Source organism: Molossus molossus, unplaced genomic scaffold (genome assembly GCF_014108415.1).
Source record: "Molossus molossus isolate mMolMol1 unplaced genomic scaffold, mMolMol1.p scaffold_m16_p_13, whole genome shotgun sequence".
Lineage (NCBI taxonomy): Eukaryota > Metazoa > Chordata > Mammalia > Chiroptera > Molossidae > Molossus > Molossus molossus.
The window spans coordinates 59,954,955-59,974,276 of NW_023425348.1; the positions used below are offsets into that span (position 1 = coordinate 59,954,955).

At 36.8% G+C, this 19,322-nt stretch overlaps 1 protein-coding gene across 6 annotated transcripts in view; it reads left to right on the top strand.

Moving 5' to 3' along the window:
• Positions 1-18,751, top strand: part of NUCB2 (nucleobindin 2) — a 55,082-nt gene extending 36,331 nt beyond the window's left edge. For 5 of the 6 annotated variants that reach the window (XR_004959237.1, XR_004959236.1, XR_004959238.1 and 2 more), the window contains 8 exons: positions 64-154; positions 1,011-1,069; positions 1,172-1,264; positions 2,290-2,379; positions 10,764-10,934; positions 11,206-11,284; positions 13,331-15,977; positions 17,841-18,751. Coding sequence is in view for 1 of the 6 variants with exons in the window: in XM_036258653.1 (XP_036114546.1) it covers positions 64-154; positions 1,011-1,069; positions 1,172-1,264; positions 2,290-2,379; positions 10,764-10,934; positions 11,206-11,284; positions 13,331-13,338 (591 nt within the window). In the remaining 5 variants the exon portion in view is untranslated. Of the gene's footprint in view, positions 1-63; positions 155-1,010; positions 1,070-1,171; positions 1,265-2,289; positions 2,380-10,763; positions 10,935-11,205; positions 11,285-13,330; positions 16,168-17,840 lie in introns of those variants that run through there. The other variant, XM_036258653.1, reaches the window with a different exon arrangement.
• The last annotated feature ends 571 nt before the right edge of the window (positions 18,752-19,322 follow it).

Sequence of the window (19,322 nt, forward strand, 5' to 3'; positions counted from 1 at the left end):
TTGAGTATATACACATAGATTATATTTTAAGTTTTTTTTTTTTTTTTTTTAATTGATTCACAGGGAAGCAAAGATCAGCTAAAAGAGGTATGGGAAGAGACTGATGGATTGGATCCTAATGATTTTGACCCCAAGACATTTTTCAAATTACACGGTAACATATTTGATAGAAATATTAATGTTTACATCTGCTGTTTGAAAAATTATTGTTGCTTTACTTTTAATATTTCTGCCAAAGTCTGTTATTAAATCCGATTGATAGTAAATATTTCGAGTTTTTCTCTGGGGTAATATAATAGTCTTTATTGCTGATATGCACTATAAAATATTTTGGGTCAGAAGCTGTGTCTTTATATCTGCTTTTACTGGTAAGTCATTATATGACTTATTACAAGATTCCCTGTAAAATGAAGATATTTCTGTGACTAGGTAGGTTATATCTAACAGGTTTTGTGCTATAATACTAATATTTAGTTTTATTCTTTTTTTTTTTTTTATCCTCATCCGAGGACATTTTTCCATTTTTTGTTCAGGTAGAGTGGGAGGGAGAGAGAGGAACAGAGAGAGAGAGAGAAACATCGATGTGAAAGGAACACATCGAGTGGCTGCCACCCGCACAACCGACCAGGGCCGGGGACAAACTGCAACCGAGGTACATGCCCCTAGCGGGAACCGAACCCGGGTCTCTCAGGACCGCAGGCTGCCGCTCTAACCGCTGAGCCAAACCGGCCAGGGCTTTAGTTTTATTCTTATAGTATATTGCTCTACTTTATATTTTTGGAAAAAATTATTTGACATATTTTTCTAAAAAACTGATGAATTATAAATAAGTGAATTGTTATCGTTGGACTGATCTGAGGCTTCATAAGAAAGACGAAAGTTTTTTCTGTAGCATAGTAATGCTTCATGTCAGTACTACTTTTGCAAATCATTTGTAAATAGTTGTATGTTAATTATTAATTTTCTGAGGCATTAAAATCATTTTTTTTTTTTTGCATTGGGAACTTTAGATGTCAATAATGATGGCTTCCTTGATGAACAAGAATTAGAAGCCCTATTTACTAAAGAGGTAAATGAGTTCACTAAGTATTTGGTTGTTTTGCTCTCTCTTTTTTTTTTTTCTTTTATTATCTTTCTTTCTTTTATATTGGTGTTAAATTTTCTTTTTTAGTTGGAGAAAGTATATGACCCCAAAAATGAAGAGGATGATATGGTAGAAATGGAGGAGGAAAGGCTTAGAATGAGGGAACATGTAATGAATGAGGTATGTTTTAAAAATTTAAGATATGTAACAGTATTTCTGTGGATTATTCGAGTTGTTGAAATAAATCTTACCACAAAATGGAAGACAAATATATGGAATAGGTATGTAATTGGACTTTATATTTTTGATCCAGAATATTCAGTAAATTCCCTTACTGTAAATAAAATTATGTTGTTAACTCCTTTAAAATATTTAAAAAGATTAAGATGCTGCTGCATGTCAGCTATAAAGCATACTTTTGGAAGTAAAAAATAATGTAGTTCAATATTTGGTATTTTAAATGGCTATTTTCGTTTTTGCTAAGAAAGTCCAAAACCCAAATATCTAAGTAATTTATAACAAATACTTATATCTTGTTCACATTACTAAGCTGAAAACTCTGATAGACATCATAAGCAGGGTAACTAAAGCCCACTGTTTTGCTTCAGTAATTTTCACCTGATATTGATGAACTGGGATTTCTTTTGACTGCTGGCATCCCAGGTATCAAATGAATTTCTTTGGTTACTACTTTTGTAATTGAATTTGCCTTAGTTTATGAGAGCCATTGGAGGTTTTGGAGAGGATGTAAACTTTCATTTTCATTTACTTAGTTGTTTGTTTTTAAGAAAAACTGTTGAGAGCATTTTAACTTAAACTCCTTTACTTATAGCTAAACAATCCTCTTACTGGAAAGATTATTTTTCTTGCCCAAACACTTCAAGAAGGGTTATACATGATGTGGTGAGGGAGGAAGACATTACTAGCCTAAATAGTCAGATCAGCTACTAAAACTTAGTGATCTTTGGGAGTATTAGGGATGTAAATATTTCACTGTATTTCCAAATTGGGATTATATAGAAGAATATCTGTTTTCTGGTTCTGGTATAATGTTGAGTGTTCTGTTTTGTTTTTTCTGTTCAGTGTTTGTGGATGTTCGGCTAGTTCTAACTGCTGTATGTTTATGTAGTAGCATCTACTGAAAGATAGTTTCTAGTGTCTAAAGATGAGAGTTATTTGATTTTACTACATTTTCCATTAATCAGGTTGATTCTAACAAAGATCGATTGGTGACTCTAGAAGAGTTTTTGAAAGCTACAGAAAAAAAGGAATTCTTGGAGCCGGATAGCTGGGAGGTAAGAGAACTTGTTTGAAATGGGATATATGGTTCAAGAAATTCTACACCAGTCTGTTCTACTTTTAACTTTTATTCCTCATTATGTTTGCTTGTATAGTCTTACCATTCTGGTTTTTTATATAAAATGTCACTTTAAAATAATGAGCTTGATTTCTTGGGAAGCTTGTGGCAATCAATCTCTTTTAAAAGTTGTAAAATAGTGTTCATTTGTGAAAATTAGAAATATAAATACATTTAAAGAATAAATTAGAAGTTACCTATATATAATTCTACCATCTAGAGGTAGACATTAAAATTATGTATTATGTTATGCCAGTTTAGAAATAGTTTATGTATTTAGTATATGCATATATAACATACAGTCCCATTTTTTTTTTTTTTATCCTCGAGGACATTTCTGCATAGAGCGAGAGGGAGAGAGAGAGGAAGAGAGAGAAACATCGATGTGAGAGAGACACATCGACTGGTTGCCACCCACACGACCCCAACCAGGGCCGGGGACAAACTGCAACCGAGGTATATGCCCTTAGCAGGAACTGAACCCGGGACTCTCTGGTGCCAGGGCCAGTGTTCTAACCATTGAGCCAAACCGTACAGTCCAATTTTTAATTTACATATACATGTAAATTCATAGCTCTCTATTTTTAAAAAAATGGCTTTATACTGTACAAATGACTTTGTATGTTTGTGAAATTCTGGTTTTTAAAAATTTATCAATATTTCACGAATATTTTCTAACTCCATTCCCCAAAAACATGATTCAAAAAATGACCACTTAGCATGCAGTTGTGTGGTTGTAGCATAATTTATTTAACCATTCCTCCAGATTTAGACATTCTGGATCCATTCCACATTTTTTACTATAATAAGTAACACTATTATAACTGTCCATTTGTTCATACGTTTGTGGCATCTGTGATTTCCCTGGGATTAATTCCTAGGCAAAGAACTATTTTCAAAGTTTATGAACATTTTTTTTTTTTTTTTTTTTTTTTTTTAATTTTATTTATTTTTTTATTTTTTTTTACAGATATTTTACCTTTTACCCCATGGCACCCCCACCCCACCCCCCCTCCAACCCTGTCCCCCGGCTTAGTGTCCATGTCCATTGGTCATGCATACAGCATATAAGTTCTGTGGTTTATCTCTTCCCACCCCCCCACCCCCATCCCCTCTTCTGAGGGATGTCAGTCTGTGCCCTACTTCCATGTGTCTGGGTCTACTGTATTCCTCAGACTGTTTGTTTCATTATATTGCCGATATAAGTGAGATCATGTGTATTTGTCTTTTTCTGCTTGGCTCTTTCACTTAGGATATACTTTCCAGGTCCCTCCATGTCGTCTCAAAGGATAAGAGATCTTTCTTTCTTACCGCTGCATAGTACTCCATTGTGTATATGTACCACAGCTTTTTGATCCATTCGTCTACTGGTGGACACTTGGGCTGTTTCCAGATCTTAGCTATTGTAAATAGTGCTGCTATGAACATGGGGGTACATATATTCTTCCTGATTGGTGTTTCAGGCTTCTTAGGGTATATTCCCAGCAGTGGGATCACTGGGTCGAATGGAAGTTCAATTTTTAATTTTTTGAGGTAGCACCATATTGTTTTCCATAGCGGCTGCACCAGTCTGCATTCCCACCAGCAGTGTATTAGAGTCCCCTTTTCTCCACACCCTCGCCAACACTTGTTGTTTGATGATTTGTTGATGGCGGCCATTCTGACAGGTGTGAGGTGATACCTCATAGTTGTTTTAATTTGCATCTCTCTGATGATTAGTGATGTTGAGCATTTCTTCATATGTCTCTTGGCCATTTGTATGTCCTGTTTGGAGAGGTGTCTATTCAGCTCCTCTGCCCATTTTTTAATTGGGTTCTTTGTCTTCCTTTTGTGGAGTTGTATGAGCACTCTGTATATACTGGAAATTAACCCCTTATCTGATACATCATTGGCAATGATGTTCTCCCATACAGTGGGTTGCCTTTCCATTTTGATGATTGTTTCTTTTGCTGTGCAGAAGCTTTTTAGTTTGATGTAGTCCCATGTGTTCATTTTCTCCTTTATTTCTGTTGCCTTAGGTGATGTATCAGTGAAAATTCTGCTCCGTATGATGTCCAAAATTTTGTTGCCTACATTTTCTTCTAGAATTTTTATGGATTCACGGGTCACATTTAAGTCTTTTATCCATTTCGAATTTATTTTTGTGTATGGTGTAAGTTGATGGTCTAGTTTCATTTTTTTGCATGTAGCTGTCCAATTTTCCCAACACCATTTATTAAAGAGGCTGTCTTTGCTCCACTGTATGCTCTTGCCACCTTTGTCAAATATTAATTGAGCGTATTGCCTTGGGTCCATTTCTGGGTTTTCAGTTCTGTTCCACTGGTCTATATGCCTGTTCTTGTGCCAGTACCAGGCTGTTTTGGTTACAGTCGCTTTGTAGTATAACCTGATATCTGGTATTGTGATCCCTCCAACTTTGTTCTTCTTTTTCAAGATTGCTGTGGCTATTCGGGGTCTTTTTTGGTTCCATATGAACTTTTGAAGTATTTGTTCTAGTTCTATGAAATATGTCGTTGGTATTTTGATGGGGATTGCGTTGAATCTATAGATTGCTTTGGGTAGTATGGACATTTTAATTATGTTAATTCTTCCAATCCATGAACAGGGTATGTGCTTCCACTTCTTTATATCTTCCTCTATTTCTTTTTTCAATGACCTGTAGTTTTCTGCAAATAGGTCTTTTACTTCTTTGGTTAAGTTTATTCCTAGGTATCGTAATTTTTTTGGAGCGATGGTAAATGGGATTGTTTTTTCAGTTTCTCTTTCTGTGAGTTCATCATTGATGTACAAGAATGCCGTCGATTTCTTGACGTTAATTTTGTATCCTGCTACTTTGCCAAACTCATTTATTAAGTCTAATAGATTTTTGATGGAGTCTTTAGGGTTTTCTATGTACAATATCATGTCATCTGCAAATAATGACAGTTTCACTTCCTCCTTTCCAATTTGGATCCCTTTTATTTTTTCTTCATGTCTGATTGCTGTGGCTAAGACTTCCAGTACAATGTTAAATAAGAGTGGCGAAAGTGGACATCCCTGTCTTGTTCCTGTTCTTAATGGAAATGTTTTTAGTTTCTGTCCATTGAGTATGATGTTGGCTGTAGGTCTTTCATATATGGCCTTTATTATGTTGAGATATGATCCCTCTATTCCTACATTGCTGAGCGTTTTTATCAGAAATGGATGCTGGATTTTGTCGAATGCTTTTTCAGCATCTATTGATATGATCATGTGGTTTTTATTCTTCATTTTGTTTATGTGGTGTATCACGTTTATTGATTTGCGAATATTGTACCAGCCTTGCATCCCTGGAATGAATCCCACTTGGTCATGGTGAATAATTTTTTTGATGTATTTCTGGATCCGATTTGCTAGTATTTTGTTCAGGATTTTGGCGTCTATGTTCATCAGGGATATTGGCCTGTAGTTTTCTTTCTTCGTAGTGTCTTTTTCTGGTTTTGGAATTAGAATTATGCTGGCCTCATAGAACGTGTTTGGAAGTCTTCCTTCTTCTTGAATTTTTTGAAATAGTTTGAGGAGAATGGGTGTTAGTTCTTTTTTGAATGTTCGGTAAAACTCCCCCGTGAAACCATCTGGGCCTGGGCTTTTGTTTGCTGGGAGAGTCTTGATTACCTCTTCAATTTCCTTAGTTGTTATTGGTCTGTTCAAGTTTTCTATCTCTTCCGGGAATAGTTTTGGGAGACTGTGTGTTTCTAGAAATTTGTCCATTTCGCTGAGATTGTCGAATTTGTTGCCATATAGTTGTTCATAGTAGTTGTTAACGATCTTTTGTATTTCCGTGGTGTTGGTTGTTACTTCTCCTCTTTCATTTCTGATTTTGTGTATTTGGGTTCTCTCTCTTTGTTTCTTGGTGAGTCTAGCTAAGGGTCCATCTATCTTGTTTATCTTTTCGAAAAACCAGCTCTTTGTTTCATTGATCCTTTGAATTGTTTTTTTGGTCTCTATGTCATTTATTTCTGCTCTGATCTTTACTATTTCCTTCCTTCTACTTGCTCTGGGGTTTTCTTTTTGTTTGCTTTCTAATTCTTTAAGTTGTGAGGTTAGACAGTCAATTAGAAATTTTTCTTGTTTTTTGAGGTAGGCCTGTAGTGCTATGAACTTCCCTCTCAGAACTGCTTTCGCTGCATCCCATAGATTTTGTGTTGTTGTGTGTTCATTTTCATTGGTTTCCAGGAAGTTTTTAATTTCTTCCTTGATCTCCTCGGTGACCCATTCATTGTTTAATAACATGCTATTTAGCCTCCATGTGTTGAAATGTCTTTGCATGTTCTTTGTGCAATTGATTTCTAGTTTCATGCCATTGTGATCTGAGAAGATGCTTGATATGATTTCAATCTTCTTGAACTTGTAGAGATTTAGTTTGTGTCCTATCATGTGGTCTATCTTTGAAAATGTCCCATGTGCACTTGAGAAGAATGTGTATTCTGTAGTTTTGGGGTGTAATTCTCTGTAGATATCTATTAAATCCATTTGGTCTAGTGCTTCATTTAGAGTCTCTGTTTCCTTGCTAATTTTTTGCCTAGAGGATCTATCCAGTGCTGTCAATGGGGTGTTGAAGTCCCCTGCTATAATTGTATTGTTGTCGATTTCTCCTTGGAAGTCCTCCAGAAGATTTTTAATATATTTGGTGCTCCTATATTGGGTGCATATATGTTTATCAAGGTTATATCTTCCTGTTGGATAGATCCTTTCAATATTATGTAGTGGCCGTCTTTGTCTCTAGTTATGGTCTTCATTTTGAAATCTATTTTATCAGATATGAGAATTGCTACCCCCGCTTTTTTTTGCTTTCCATTTGCTTGGAAAATTTTTTTCCATCCCTTCACTTTCAACCTATGTGAGTCTTTTGTTGAGAGGTGGGTCTCTTGTAAACAACATATAGATGAGTCATGCTTTCTTATCCAATCAGCTACTCTGTGTCTCTTTATGGGAGCATTCAATCCATTTACGTTTAAGGTGATTATTGATATGTACTTATTTATTGCCATTTTTGTTTAGTGTGGTTCTCTTTTTCTTCCCATTTCTACTGCTAATTACAGCAGTCCTTTTAACATTTCTTGCAGTGCTGGTTTGGTGCTAATGTATTCCCTTAGCTTTTTTTTGTCTGGGAAGCTCTTTATTTGATCTTCTATTTTGAATGATAGCCTTGCTGGGTAGAGTAGTCTTGGATTCAGATTCTTGTTTTTCATGACTTTGATTACTTCATGCCATTCTCTTCTGGCCTGTAGTGTTTCTTGTGAGAAGTCAGCTGAAAGCCTTATGGGGTTCCCTTTGTAGGTAACCTGTTGCTTATCTCTTGCTGCTTTTAGGATTCTCTCTTTGTCTTTAATTTGTGGCGTTTTAATTACTATGTGTCTTGGTGTGGGCCTGTTTGGGTTCTTCTTACTTGGGACTCTCTGTGCTTCTTGAACTTGAATGCCTTCTTCCTTCACCAAATTAGGGAAGTTTTCTCTCACTATTTTTTTGAATATATTCTCTATCCCTTGCTCCTTTTCTTCTTCTTCGGGGACTCCTATGATACGAATATTATTACGTTTCCAGTTGTCCCATAGTTCTCTTAAGCTGTCTTCCTGTTTTTTAATAGTTTTTTCCTTTTGTTTTTCTGATTGGTTGATTTTTTCTACCCTGTCTTCTAATTCACTGATCCGGTCCTCAGCTTCCCTACTCTGCTTTTTAAACCTTCCAATGTGTTTTTCATTTCGGATATGTCATTTTTTATCTCTTCTTGTTGGTTTTTAATTTCCATTTGGCTTATTTTCAGTGTCTCTATGTCTTTACTCATGCTGTTCAGCTTCCTCAAGATCATGGCTCTAAATTCTAGCTCTGTTAACATGCCTAATTGCTCCACATTGATCTCATCTTCGGTGGAGGTGTCTTGCTCTTTCATTTGGCTTCTGTTTCTGTGTTTCACCATTTTAGCTATCACTGTGGGCTTTGGAGCCTGTCAAGTTCTCCCTGTGGGTGTTGGTGTTCTGCTGTTTGTGGCTCCCTCTCCTGTGTTTAGATGAGCGAGGGAGGACCCGCGTTGAACACCACTGTCAAGTCTTACTTTCCTGGTTAAAGTTGCCAGCCCAGGAAACGTACTGTTATCCTCTAGCTTTTTGCCTGGAGGCTAGCAGTCTAGGTTAATTGATGAGTTTTGGGTTGTCAGTTGATTGAAAAACTCCCTCTGGTGCTCAGCCAAGGGGCTTTCAGGAGGGTGGGGCAGATGCTGGTTGTTAGTGAGCCTCAATTAGCACTTCAATGGCCCACAGGGTGGGGTTGGATCTCCGAGGGAGGGGCTGCTGCCTCTCTCAGAGCCCTGGGAAGGAGCAATGTGGCCACCGTCCTGAGTGGCTGCACTCAGCCAAAGCTCTGAGCGCCCTCCAAACCCCGAGTGTCCAGACACAGTTCCAGTCCAGTCTGCCCTCCCTCCGCCGGAGCCCAAGGTGAGTGGCTGTGGCTGTTTCAGCCTCTGTCCCGGCTGCGCTGTGGGGCCGCCTGGGAGTGTGACCCGATGGCGCCGCTTACAGCTGAGGCCGCTGCCGAGCTGCCGACCGTGGGCTCCCAGCCCCGTCTCGCGCCTTCGCAATCCTACCGGGATGGAGTCAGTGTCCTGCGTTGTATGGTCCTCCAAGCTGCTTTTCTGTTGGTTTTTTCCGTCGATTTGTCTGTGTTATAGTTGTAATTCCAGTTTGGTTCTGGGAGACGGTCTGTGTAGCTCCGTTCACTCCGCCGCCATTTTTTCAATCCCATTTTTTAAGTTTCTAAATATATCTGTCAAATTGCTTCAGAAAGGTATACCACCTTGTATCATAGTTTACTATGTATAAATGAGTGCATATACTTCTTTAAAGAGTGTTTGAAAGGCACCAACCGAACTAGACTGAAGAAAGAACATTGTCTTTTTCTTTATAGAATATAAAATAAAAAGATTACCATTTATATTAGATTTTTAATTGTCCAGAAAATGGTTTGAGATAGAGTGACCAACTGTCCTGGCTTACCTGGGATGGAGGAGTTTCCCAGGATGTGTTCCCAGGATGTGGAACTTTTTAGTGCTAAAACCAGACAGACCCAGGTAAATTGGACAGTTGGTCATCTTAGTTTGATATTAAAGAAATCAACTGCTTTTTGTTATAAGTTTTTGTCTAACATTTGAAATATGTCTGGACTTTGATGAAGAAAAATTCTAAAATTATTTAAACATGCAATCCCTTTAGTACTTCTGGCGAACCAGATCAATAGATAATTATGTACTATTTTAATTTTGACATAGTTTCAGATTTACAAAAAAGTTTTAAGATCAGACCAAGAATGAATTCCTGAATACCCTTTGCCAAGATATCCTATTTTACATTTACCTTCTCTCCCTGTCTTTTTTTCCCTATTTTAAATCTGGGTATTTGTGTATGTATATATAACATATAATTATTTTTGAGAATAAGGTGCACACGATACTGCTTTAACCTTAAATACTCAAATATATATTTCATGCAAACAAGGATTTATCTTACATAATCACAGTAAAGTTATCAATCCCCCCGACACAATACTCTACTCTGTAAACTTTATTGAGATTTTTGTCCATTTCCCCAATATTGTCTTTGATAGCAAAAGAAAACCCAAGATAATGCACTAAATTTAGTTGTAATGTCTTTTTAGTCTCCTTTAATCTGAAATAGTTCCTGAGTCATTGTGTCTCATGGTACTGATATTTCAAAAAGAATACAGACCAGCTACATTATAAAACATGCATCAGTTTGAGAGTGTCTGCTGTTTCCTTAGGATTCCTCCTTTTGATAGGAATATAGCTAAAGTGATGCTAAGTACATTGTATCAGGAGGCATATGCTGCTGATTATTTCATTAACTGGCAATGTTAACTTTGATTTTATTCACTTAAGATAAAATAATTATTTATTTGCTTCTGTTTGTATTCAATTTGGGGAATTTTTCTGTCCCTGTGAATTTTACTTATTTGTGTTTTGAGTATATGAAATATTGAATGTTTCCGAAAATCAAAGCTGTACAAAAAAGTGCATTCAGAAGAGTGTGTTTTCCTTCCCTCATTCCCTTTGTTCTTTCCACCCAGTTTTCTCTCTTGTTCTGTAGGGAAACAGTCTCACTAGGCTCTTCGTTTTATCTTTTGCTCAGATGAATACATAAATATATATTCTTATTTCCCCTTCTCTTTTTACCCAAAAGGTATAATACTATATTCTATTGTACCTTGCTGATCATAGAATTTTAAAGCTGAACCAGACCGTATCGTTGTATTTCTCAGATTATTCTTTCATTGTGTTTTTTTTCTTTCTTTTAGACATTAGATCAGCAACAGTTCTTCACAGAGGAAGAACTGAAAGAATACGAAAATCTTATCTCCTTACAAGAAAATGAACTTAAGAAAAAAGCAGATGAGCTTCAGAAACAAAAAGAAGAGCTACAGCGTCAGCATGATCAACTAGAGGCTCAGAAGCTGGAATATCATCAGGTGGGATTTTGTAAAAGGATTGTGGCATTAAAAAGAATTTGATTTGGGGTGCTTTGCTAAAAGCCTGTGTTGTTATAATATTTCAAGGTACTACTATTAGCTGCAGTATTTTAAAAACTGCTTTATTGAATATTAATCTAAAGTTTAGAATTTGACTATCTCATTTTAGGAAATAATTTTCAGTTAGTTTGTTGTGATTTGTTACTGGTCACACATATCAGAGAAAATCAAACAGTACTTCCTTTTAAAACATTCTTTTCCCATTCCCTAGGTCATCCAGCAGATGGAACAGAAAAAATTACAAGAGATTTCTCCATCGGGGCCTGGTGGGGAATCGAAGTTTGAGCCACGTATGTAATTTTGTTTGCTTATTTGTTTGTTTACAGAAGTGAATTGAAATCCACATTTATTGCAAATACAATTTTAAATTATTAATATTTATGCTATTTTCTCTATAAATTTGGAAACAGAGCACCTTGCATTATAGAAGGCCTGTAAAATTTTATGCATCTGTACATTTCAAAAGCTATATAATTTGATAGCCATATTTATAGTAAAGTGATTTATTTCAACGTTATTTGTTATTTCTAATCAGAGAACATATTATTTTTATTTATTTATTTATTTATTTTTTTCTTAACTGTAGCCTCCATTCTGACTTTATTATTAACAGTTTTGGTTTTACAACAGTTGGTAGGATAAGCATTCCCAGCCAGACAGAATATCTATTCCCATAAAACATTCAGGTAAAGAAGACACAGTTATTTGCATAATCCTGGCCAAACATTCCAATGTCCATAATCCCATCAACCCTTTTGTAGGGAGAACAACTTTTATGTTCTCTCAATCTAATTGTCATTCACACCAGGGCTTTGCTGGTGGATTTTGGTACCAGTTTGTGGAGCTGCCAGGTCAGTGAGTCCAGGAACTTCTCTTCTCTTCCTCCTGACCATTTTACCCACTCTGGTGTAAAGGCTTTCGGTCCCCAGTGAGGGGTTGAGTCAAGGGACCCTGGTCCTTTTGGCAGCTTTTATCTTGGTTCTCTCTCTAACCACTGCTCGAAGCAATTGCAGGTCAGATGTTTTATAATCTTTAAATCGTGGCTTTCAAAATGTCTCTAAACCAGGACAAATAAAGCAGATTTGCTTGGGGCTCTTTAATCCTGGGGTGTTAATAACAGGTCCTTTTGGCCTGTACCACCTTGGGTAGTACTGTATTAAAACCTTTGCTTGAACTCTATCAATGTCCACTGTATTTACACCTGATTATCGAGGGTGTGGCTCAGGAGACTCAGAGGATAGAAATTTCAGGCAATGATGAAAGGTAGAGGGAGTTCTTTTTATAGAAAACGATAAATAACTGGTCTTTTTAGACTGGAGTTAACCCATTGAAAGTGTTTGGAAATGTCTCTCAGTCTGGCAAGATTTGGATCACAGACCTTTCTCAAGAGCTGTGGATATATCAGCCATCACACTGAGATCAGTCCTAGCCATATCCCCTCAACCAGGGTACTATGGGAAGAGGTACTGATCTAGACCACTGGGTGATCATCCCTAGGTAAGGCATATAGTTGTATAAACTGATCTATGTCGTAGGGAGGTCCAAGGAAGATCAGAGGCACCCAGATATATCTGCTGGAGATCATGAGGCTGAGAATCCTAAAATGCATTCCACATAGAGGCACCAGCTCCTCAAGGTTGCCTAATATCAGAAGTCTTAGGTAGTTCAAGGTCATAGGCATTCTCAATTCTGGGATTCATGGGACAGATGTTTGTAGAAATTATAGGTAAAGGGGTCTCCTCCTTCTCTGAAATGATTTGGTTCAGTGCTTCTAGTGTCAAACTTGACCAAGTTTGCTGCTTCCTCCTTTTGCTGTGCTGGTTCTTGAACCAAGTCTATATTACTAACCCATCAAATTGAGTAGCTGAAATAAGTTCTGCTATGGTAATCCAATGTGGGTACATAGTCTTTTCAAATGTATCTTTCAGTTTTTGAAGCTGTTCCAGACTAAAGGTAGTACAGTATTGGAGAGCAGACCTTGGCTTTTTCTGATCCATTTTATATGGAAGATTTATGTAGGAGGCCCTTATTCTTTATACAAACACATGCCCCCAAAAGCCATCATGCTGCCCAATTGCCCAAATGTGGTTTGACCTCTTGGTCAAACACCCAGATTTCACTTGGCTTTTCGGTGTCTGCCATAACAACTTGTAGAGTAGAATGATCTGCTGTGTGTGTTTCTGAGCTCCTGAATTTCATCTGTGTTCGAACACATTGTTTTTCATTGGCATCTATGATTAGTTAAGTGTATTTAAAAAACAAATATATGTAAAAGAAAATTAAGAATAAAGGAAGATACCTTTAAAATGAAAGTAAACATTTTTTTCTTTGAACAGTTATTTAAAGTCCGAAGTCCACCAGAACTTGGAAGAAAACTGTAAAATCAACACCTGTGTCATCTTTTTACCTCCCTTCCTTTTCTCTACTCAATAAATATTTTAAAGCATATATGGAATAAAGGAAGATACTTTTAAAACAAGAATACATATTATTTTTGGACACAGATATTTAAAGATTGAAGTCCACCAGTACCAGGAAGAAAACCTCAATATCTGCTCTCACTTTCTTGCCTCCCCTTTCTTTTCTTTGTTCTCCTTTAGTGATTTAATCAAGTGGCCGTGGGCCATAATCTAATGAAACTATCAGTAACTACTTAAGTGAGAAAACTCTGTCTGTTGCTTTTAAAATAAATTGCTCTCACTTACTCATGAAGATAGATATTCTTTTATGGGTGCTTATCATCTCGTCTCTCAAGGAAAGTCTCTTAGATATTCACAGTTCTCCTCCTGAGAAGACCATTGTATTCCTCAGTGTTCCTTGGTTAACTTCTCCCTACTTTCAGCACCATTAACTGCTAGAAATTCTTCTACTGAATAGCTTTTGCTACCACTTTAGGTCATTTTTCATTCATATTTTGCTTTATACTCTTGTCGTTTAAGATCAGGTGTGCTACATATAACCAAAACCAAAAAACAAAAACAAACCACACACAAAAAAAATCAAAGATAAAAGTGTTATCTTTTATAGAAAAGAAATCTGTAGGTGGGTGGTATCAGGTTCGTGTCTTTCTGCTCTACTCTCCTCAGTACACGGTTTTTATCCTCAAGTTACTTCATCCTTATTATACAAGATTGCTTTCTGGAGCAAAGGCAAGCATAGGAACTTTCTCTAGCTGAATCAGTTTCCTCGAGGCAATTTTCCCGGAGAACCACACAGCATTTGAACTTAATCTCATTAGCCCAAACTGAGTTACATGGCCATCTCTAGCTGCTAGGGAAGCGGAGAAATCCTTGTGGCAATGTGACGAGCTAAAAGTTAGGATTCTTTAACTAAAGATGAGAAGAGGGAATGTTTGGTAGGCAAGTTTTAATTTAACCCAGACAGCCTTGTTGGCTACCAAAATATCTAAGTACACTCTTCTAAAACATAGAAAACCCTTACTTCCCTGACCTTGAAGTGAAACCACCAAAATTCAATCCATTATTGCATATAGTTTAAAGCCATGATATCTCCAGCCATCTACAAACTAAAAAGCAACGTGTCTGCCCCATGGATACCATATGCATAATGGTGGAATAGGTACAAGATAACTGCAATAAAATCAGCCTTTTTGAAAATGGGAAACATAGCAGTCACTGACCCATAGCAAGTTCTCTCTGCCCTGTCCATAAATATATTCCCTGGTTTTACCATCACACAACTCCTGATTCACCCTTTTGAGAGTAACTCCCTTATCTAATGTCCTCAGGGGCCCTTGGCGTTGCCCTTCAGGAAGTCTTTATTGTCCACAAAGTTTTAAGGACACATCTAAGTGGGCATTGAAAAGGGTGTCCCTCTTGGAGGCTGGACAGTCTTAGCACTTCACTTCCTGTCATTTTGGGTTTGGGGGCTCGGGGATTGTTTTAGATAGTTACAGGCTGTTGCAGGCCAAGTTTAGGGTTTTTGTTTTTGGCAAAACAGTTCCCTAAAAACTTAGTAAGTTTCTGATCTTTTTTCTTCAGTTATTATCATGAGTAACCACAAAGATCTTGTCAAGACATAGTTTTTAAGAAAGGACACATCTTTACTTGCTGGCTTCTGTGTTCTCTCCCCTGGGATTGTAAATGAATGGCATCTACTTGGGACCGTTTTACACTGTAGGCTTGGATGGGATAACAGCAGTGTCCGATCTTTTGCCTTAGGATGGCTCCAATTACTTGGCAGAAAATTCCTAAGGGAAGTTTCTTGAAAAAGGTTAAGGAAGTTTTAGCAGCTTCTTCAGAACCTTTACGTATGGAGTATGGTAGTAGTTGACTTTTTCAATTCTTCAGGGCCTCAGATTTGGGACTTTGTTAATTTATTTTGTAGACAGAGCACAATTCCTTCAACAAAGCTATTTACCTTTCTATCTCTGCAGACTTGTTATCCTTAGCTTGAGTCCCATCTGTCTTATAGGACTTTGCTGAAAGAGGCAGAAGCAGCCCCACATACTAGCATTCTGAAGTTCTACCACCACTTTCTTTGATACCCTAACTTCAGTTGGCATGAGGTCTCATGGCCCAAAGCCCTACCTCCTCAACTCAACCCACTTCATATATTTAAGACCCTTTTATTTGCTGCACCTTAACTTCCAGCTACCGAATTTTGTATAGGTCCAGATTCTTGGTTGTAGGGAATGGAATCTCCTTTAGCTATTAAACTGAATGGGATTGATGAAGGGGTATAGAGAACTCACAGAACCTTTGAGAGGGCTGAAGAAACAGAACCTAGGCTGAGCTTCTAGGAACTATATCACAAGAAGAGGTCTGCCAAAGAAGCTGCTGCTTTTGGAACAATCAAGAAGCTGTCTGCCACTTTGGGAAGCTGCCTGCTGGATTAGGAAGACATGAACAGTTGCCAGCTCCAGAAACACACCACTGCTGCCACTGTTTTGTATTGGCAAAAATGGATACCTTATGTGCTGCCTCTCTCCCTGTGTAACTCGGTTCCAAGTGAAAGTCTCAAGTGAGTGCCTCTGATTGTTGGACCAATTATACCTGTAACCCTAGCTGCAAGGGAGGCTGGGAAATAATAGTGTTTAACTTTCCTACCTCTGTAGTACAGGAATGCATGTTTAAAGTTTTCGAGTGAACCAATCTACTGTAACACCTCATAATTTTACATTGTTTCTCTTAACATTAATAATTTTTAAACTCTGCCCTGGCTGGTTTGGTTTAGCAGTTGGAGCATCAGCCCACGGACCGGAAAGTCCAGGGTTCGGTTACCTCTAGGGGCACATGCCTCAGTTGCGGTTTGTCCCCGGCCCTGATTTGGGTCATGTGAGTGGCAGCCACTCAGTGTGTCTCTCTCATATCAATGTTTCTCTCTCTCTCTTCCTTCCTCTCTCCCTCCTGCTTTAGCTGAGGATAAATACAAAAATGTCCTCGGGTGAGGCCAAAAAGAAAAAAAATAATAATAATTTTTAAACTCTTAGTTTTCATTTTACAAATTTTAAAATAATTATTGCATATTCCCCCTAACATACTGTAGATTTTTTTCTTAAATCATGGATCCCAAAATTAAATATAGCAATCTAGAAAAGTTCTGCTTATATTCAGCTTAAGAAAACTCCACAAAAATTACTTAACAGAGTAATGCTACATTTTTTTTTTCAGGGATGGAGAAAAATTTCTATCTTTATTGTTTAAATTGTAGGAAACATTGAAAAATGGTCTGGAATATCTTTTTATTTATTACTGTATCTATGCCCAGAAATTGTGATAAAACAGGGATTTTCCTAGGGTAAACTTATGTATTTATTTATTTATTTGCTAATCTTAACCTGAGGATATTTTTCCATTGATTTTTTTTTTTTTTTTTTAGATAGAGTGGAAGGATGCTAGGGAGAGAGAGAGAGAAAGAGAGACACATCGATTGGTTGCCATCCCCACAACCCTTACTGGGGCCGGGGATTGAACTTGCAACCCAAGTATGTGCCCTTGACTGGGAATCGAACCCAGATCCTTTGATCCACAGGCTGAGGCTCTAACCACTGATCCAAATCAGCCAGCGCTAGAGTAAACTCTTTTAGATGGTGGACTGTGGTTAAATTGGAAAGTAATAGAACTAAGAGAAATTTCTTAAAATGCTTTTTGGGCATGAATGGATAGATATTAATCTAGACATACCTCATAGTTTCCAGCAAATTATATAATTTATATTATTGTAAAAAGAATTGTTAGCTTATAATTATTTATGGACTTAAGGAATTTCAGTCCTTGTGAGTATTGGGCATTTGTGAATGAATATTGTTTCTTAGAAAGTAACTAATAGTACTCTTTCCAGCTCTGTTACAAAGTTTTCGTTCTGTGTTTCATTTATATCATTCTCCTTCATAACTCTTTAGACATTAGTCCTTGGTTTCGCTGACAGAGTGGTATATATTAGTAATTTGGAATTTTGTTTCATATATGAATTTTCATGAAGCATGTACATGTTTTAGTATACTTCGGTGTATATAATTACAATTTTATTTTAAAAGATGATGGTCCACTATAATATTTAACTCTCATTAAAGAGAACTGCAATTTAGAAATAGCAGTTAAAATCCTTTGAGATGTGGCTATATATTTATTTTAACCAAGTTTTGTTCACAACAGCATGATTTTTATGCTAATTGAATAGGATTGTATTATTATAAGCCTAAATCCAAATCTGGTTTTCATGTAAGAAAAACCTAAAGACAATTTTAATGTTTTGTATTTGCTATTTTTAGGATAGCCAACCTAATAGAAGAGGAAGTGAGAAAAGCATTTTCTTTAGGGTGAAATATAAACCTACCCAGTTCTGGTTAGTGGCTAAAATGTGATATTTGTTTTATAATTGCAGTACAAGCAAGGAGAAATGGAAAAAGAGCCAGAGTTTGATGACCAGTTTCATCATTTTCATGCAAGATTTTTATCCCCTGAAGAACCTACTAGAGAAGTCCGTCATCACCCTTAACCGCTGGTGCCTCTAACTTCACACTAATTTAACTCACTTATTTTTGTTGGAATGGAGAGATTAAGGTTATTACATAGAAAGCAAAGTTTACTTTTTAGTTCCTTGTGGTTGATAAAATGGAAGTCTGTAATGACAACTTGTTTTAAAGGTGTGAGATTTGAAGGAAATTGGATGTTTTCCTTTTTTTAAACACAGTATTATTAGCAGAGCTGCAATCTCTCCTACTCACATTATAATTTATGTTTTAAATGAGCAGTTAGCTATGAATTAGTAACCATTTCTTAGAGAATCTAAGAACTGAACCAGAACAAGCAGCTACACTCACAGCAAGTGGTAAAGACACCAAATTGAAAAATTAGGATTTATGGTTACCAGCATGCCAACCTATCTATTCAGACAAAAGCAAAGCAAAATAAAACCAACAAGACCTTTGATTTAATTTAGGATTCAAATTTATGTTTAAATATGGCCTATAGAACTATGTAGAAAAACCAATACATTTCATGTTTACAAATGTCTATAGTTTTCACGGCAGAGCTTTTAGTATACAGTTTAATTGATGTCAGTCATGTTCTTGATTGTTGGCCAGCCCTTGACAGTATACTTTACCTTACCCTCTTACCCTTCCTGTTGCCTTCAAAGCTCTGCATGATTGTACACAAGTTTTCTTTTGTTTATATTTGTATATAATCTATAGCAAGCAATAGATTTGACTTTTCCTGTGCAAATTTTCTTACCCTCTTTTGTTTTATCTTTAAGAATAAGTATAGTTTCCAAGACTTTCTAGGATTATGAATTAAAATGTTAACATGTTTGTCCGGCTAGTTTGGCTCACTGGTTGAGCATTGAGAGGTCGCTGGTTTGATTCCCAGTCAGGGAACATGCCCAGGTTGTGGGCCCAATCCTCACTGGGGGGCATGCAGGAGGCAGCCAGTCAATGTTCTCTCTCATCGATGTTTCTATCTCTCTCTCCCTCTCCCTTTCCCTTTTTCTCTCTCTAAATGAGTAAAAAAAAACATTTTTTAAAAAGTTAGCATGTTTTATTTTACAATTCTTATACTTTTGCTACTCCAAAGAATTTAAAAAATGAGTAATGATTTATTTTCCCCATGATTTTAAAGTTATGACTCATCTGAGTGCTTTATAATTGGGAGAGAAAAAGTAAAACTTAATCAAGTTCTTTTTGCCATCCCCCTGTGAACCGTTGTATTAAAATGTTATTTTTGTTCAATTTTAGTCCATTTTAAATGTTCACTTTTGGAGATACGAGAGTATCTGTCACTTAATTAAATCCCTACCCTCACTTTAGATGCCCTGGGTGTGGAGTGTGAAACATGTGCAACCCAGGCTATATTTGTTTTGTACCAT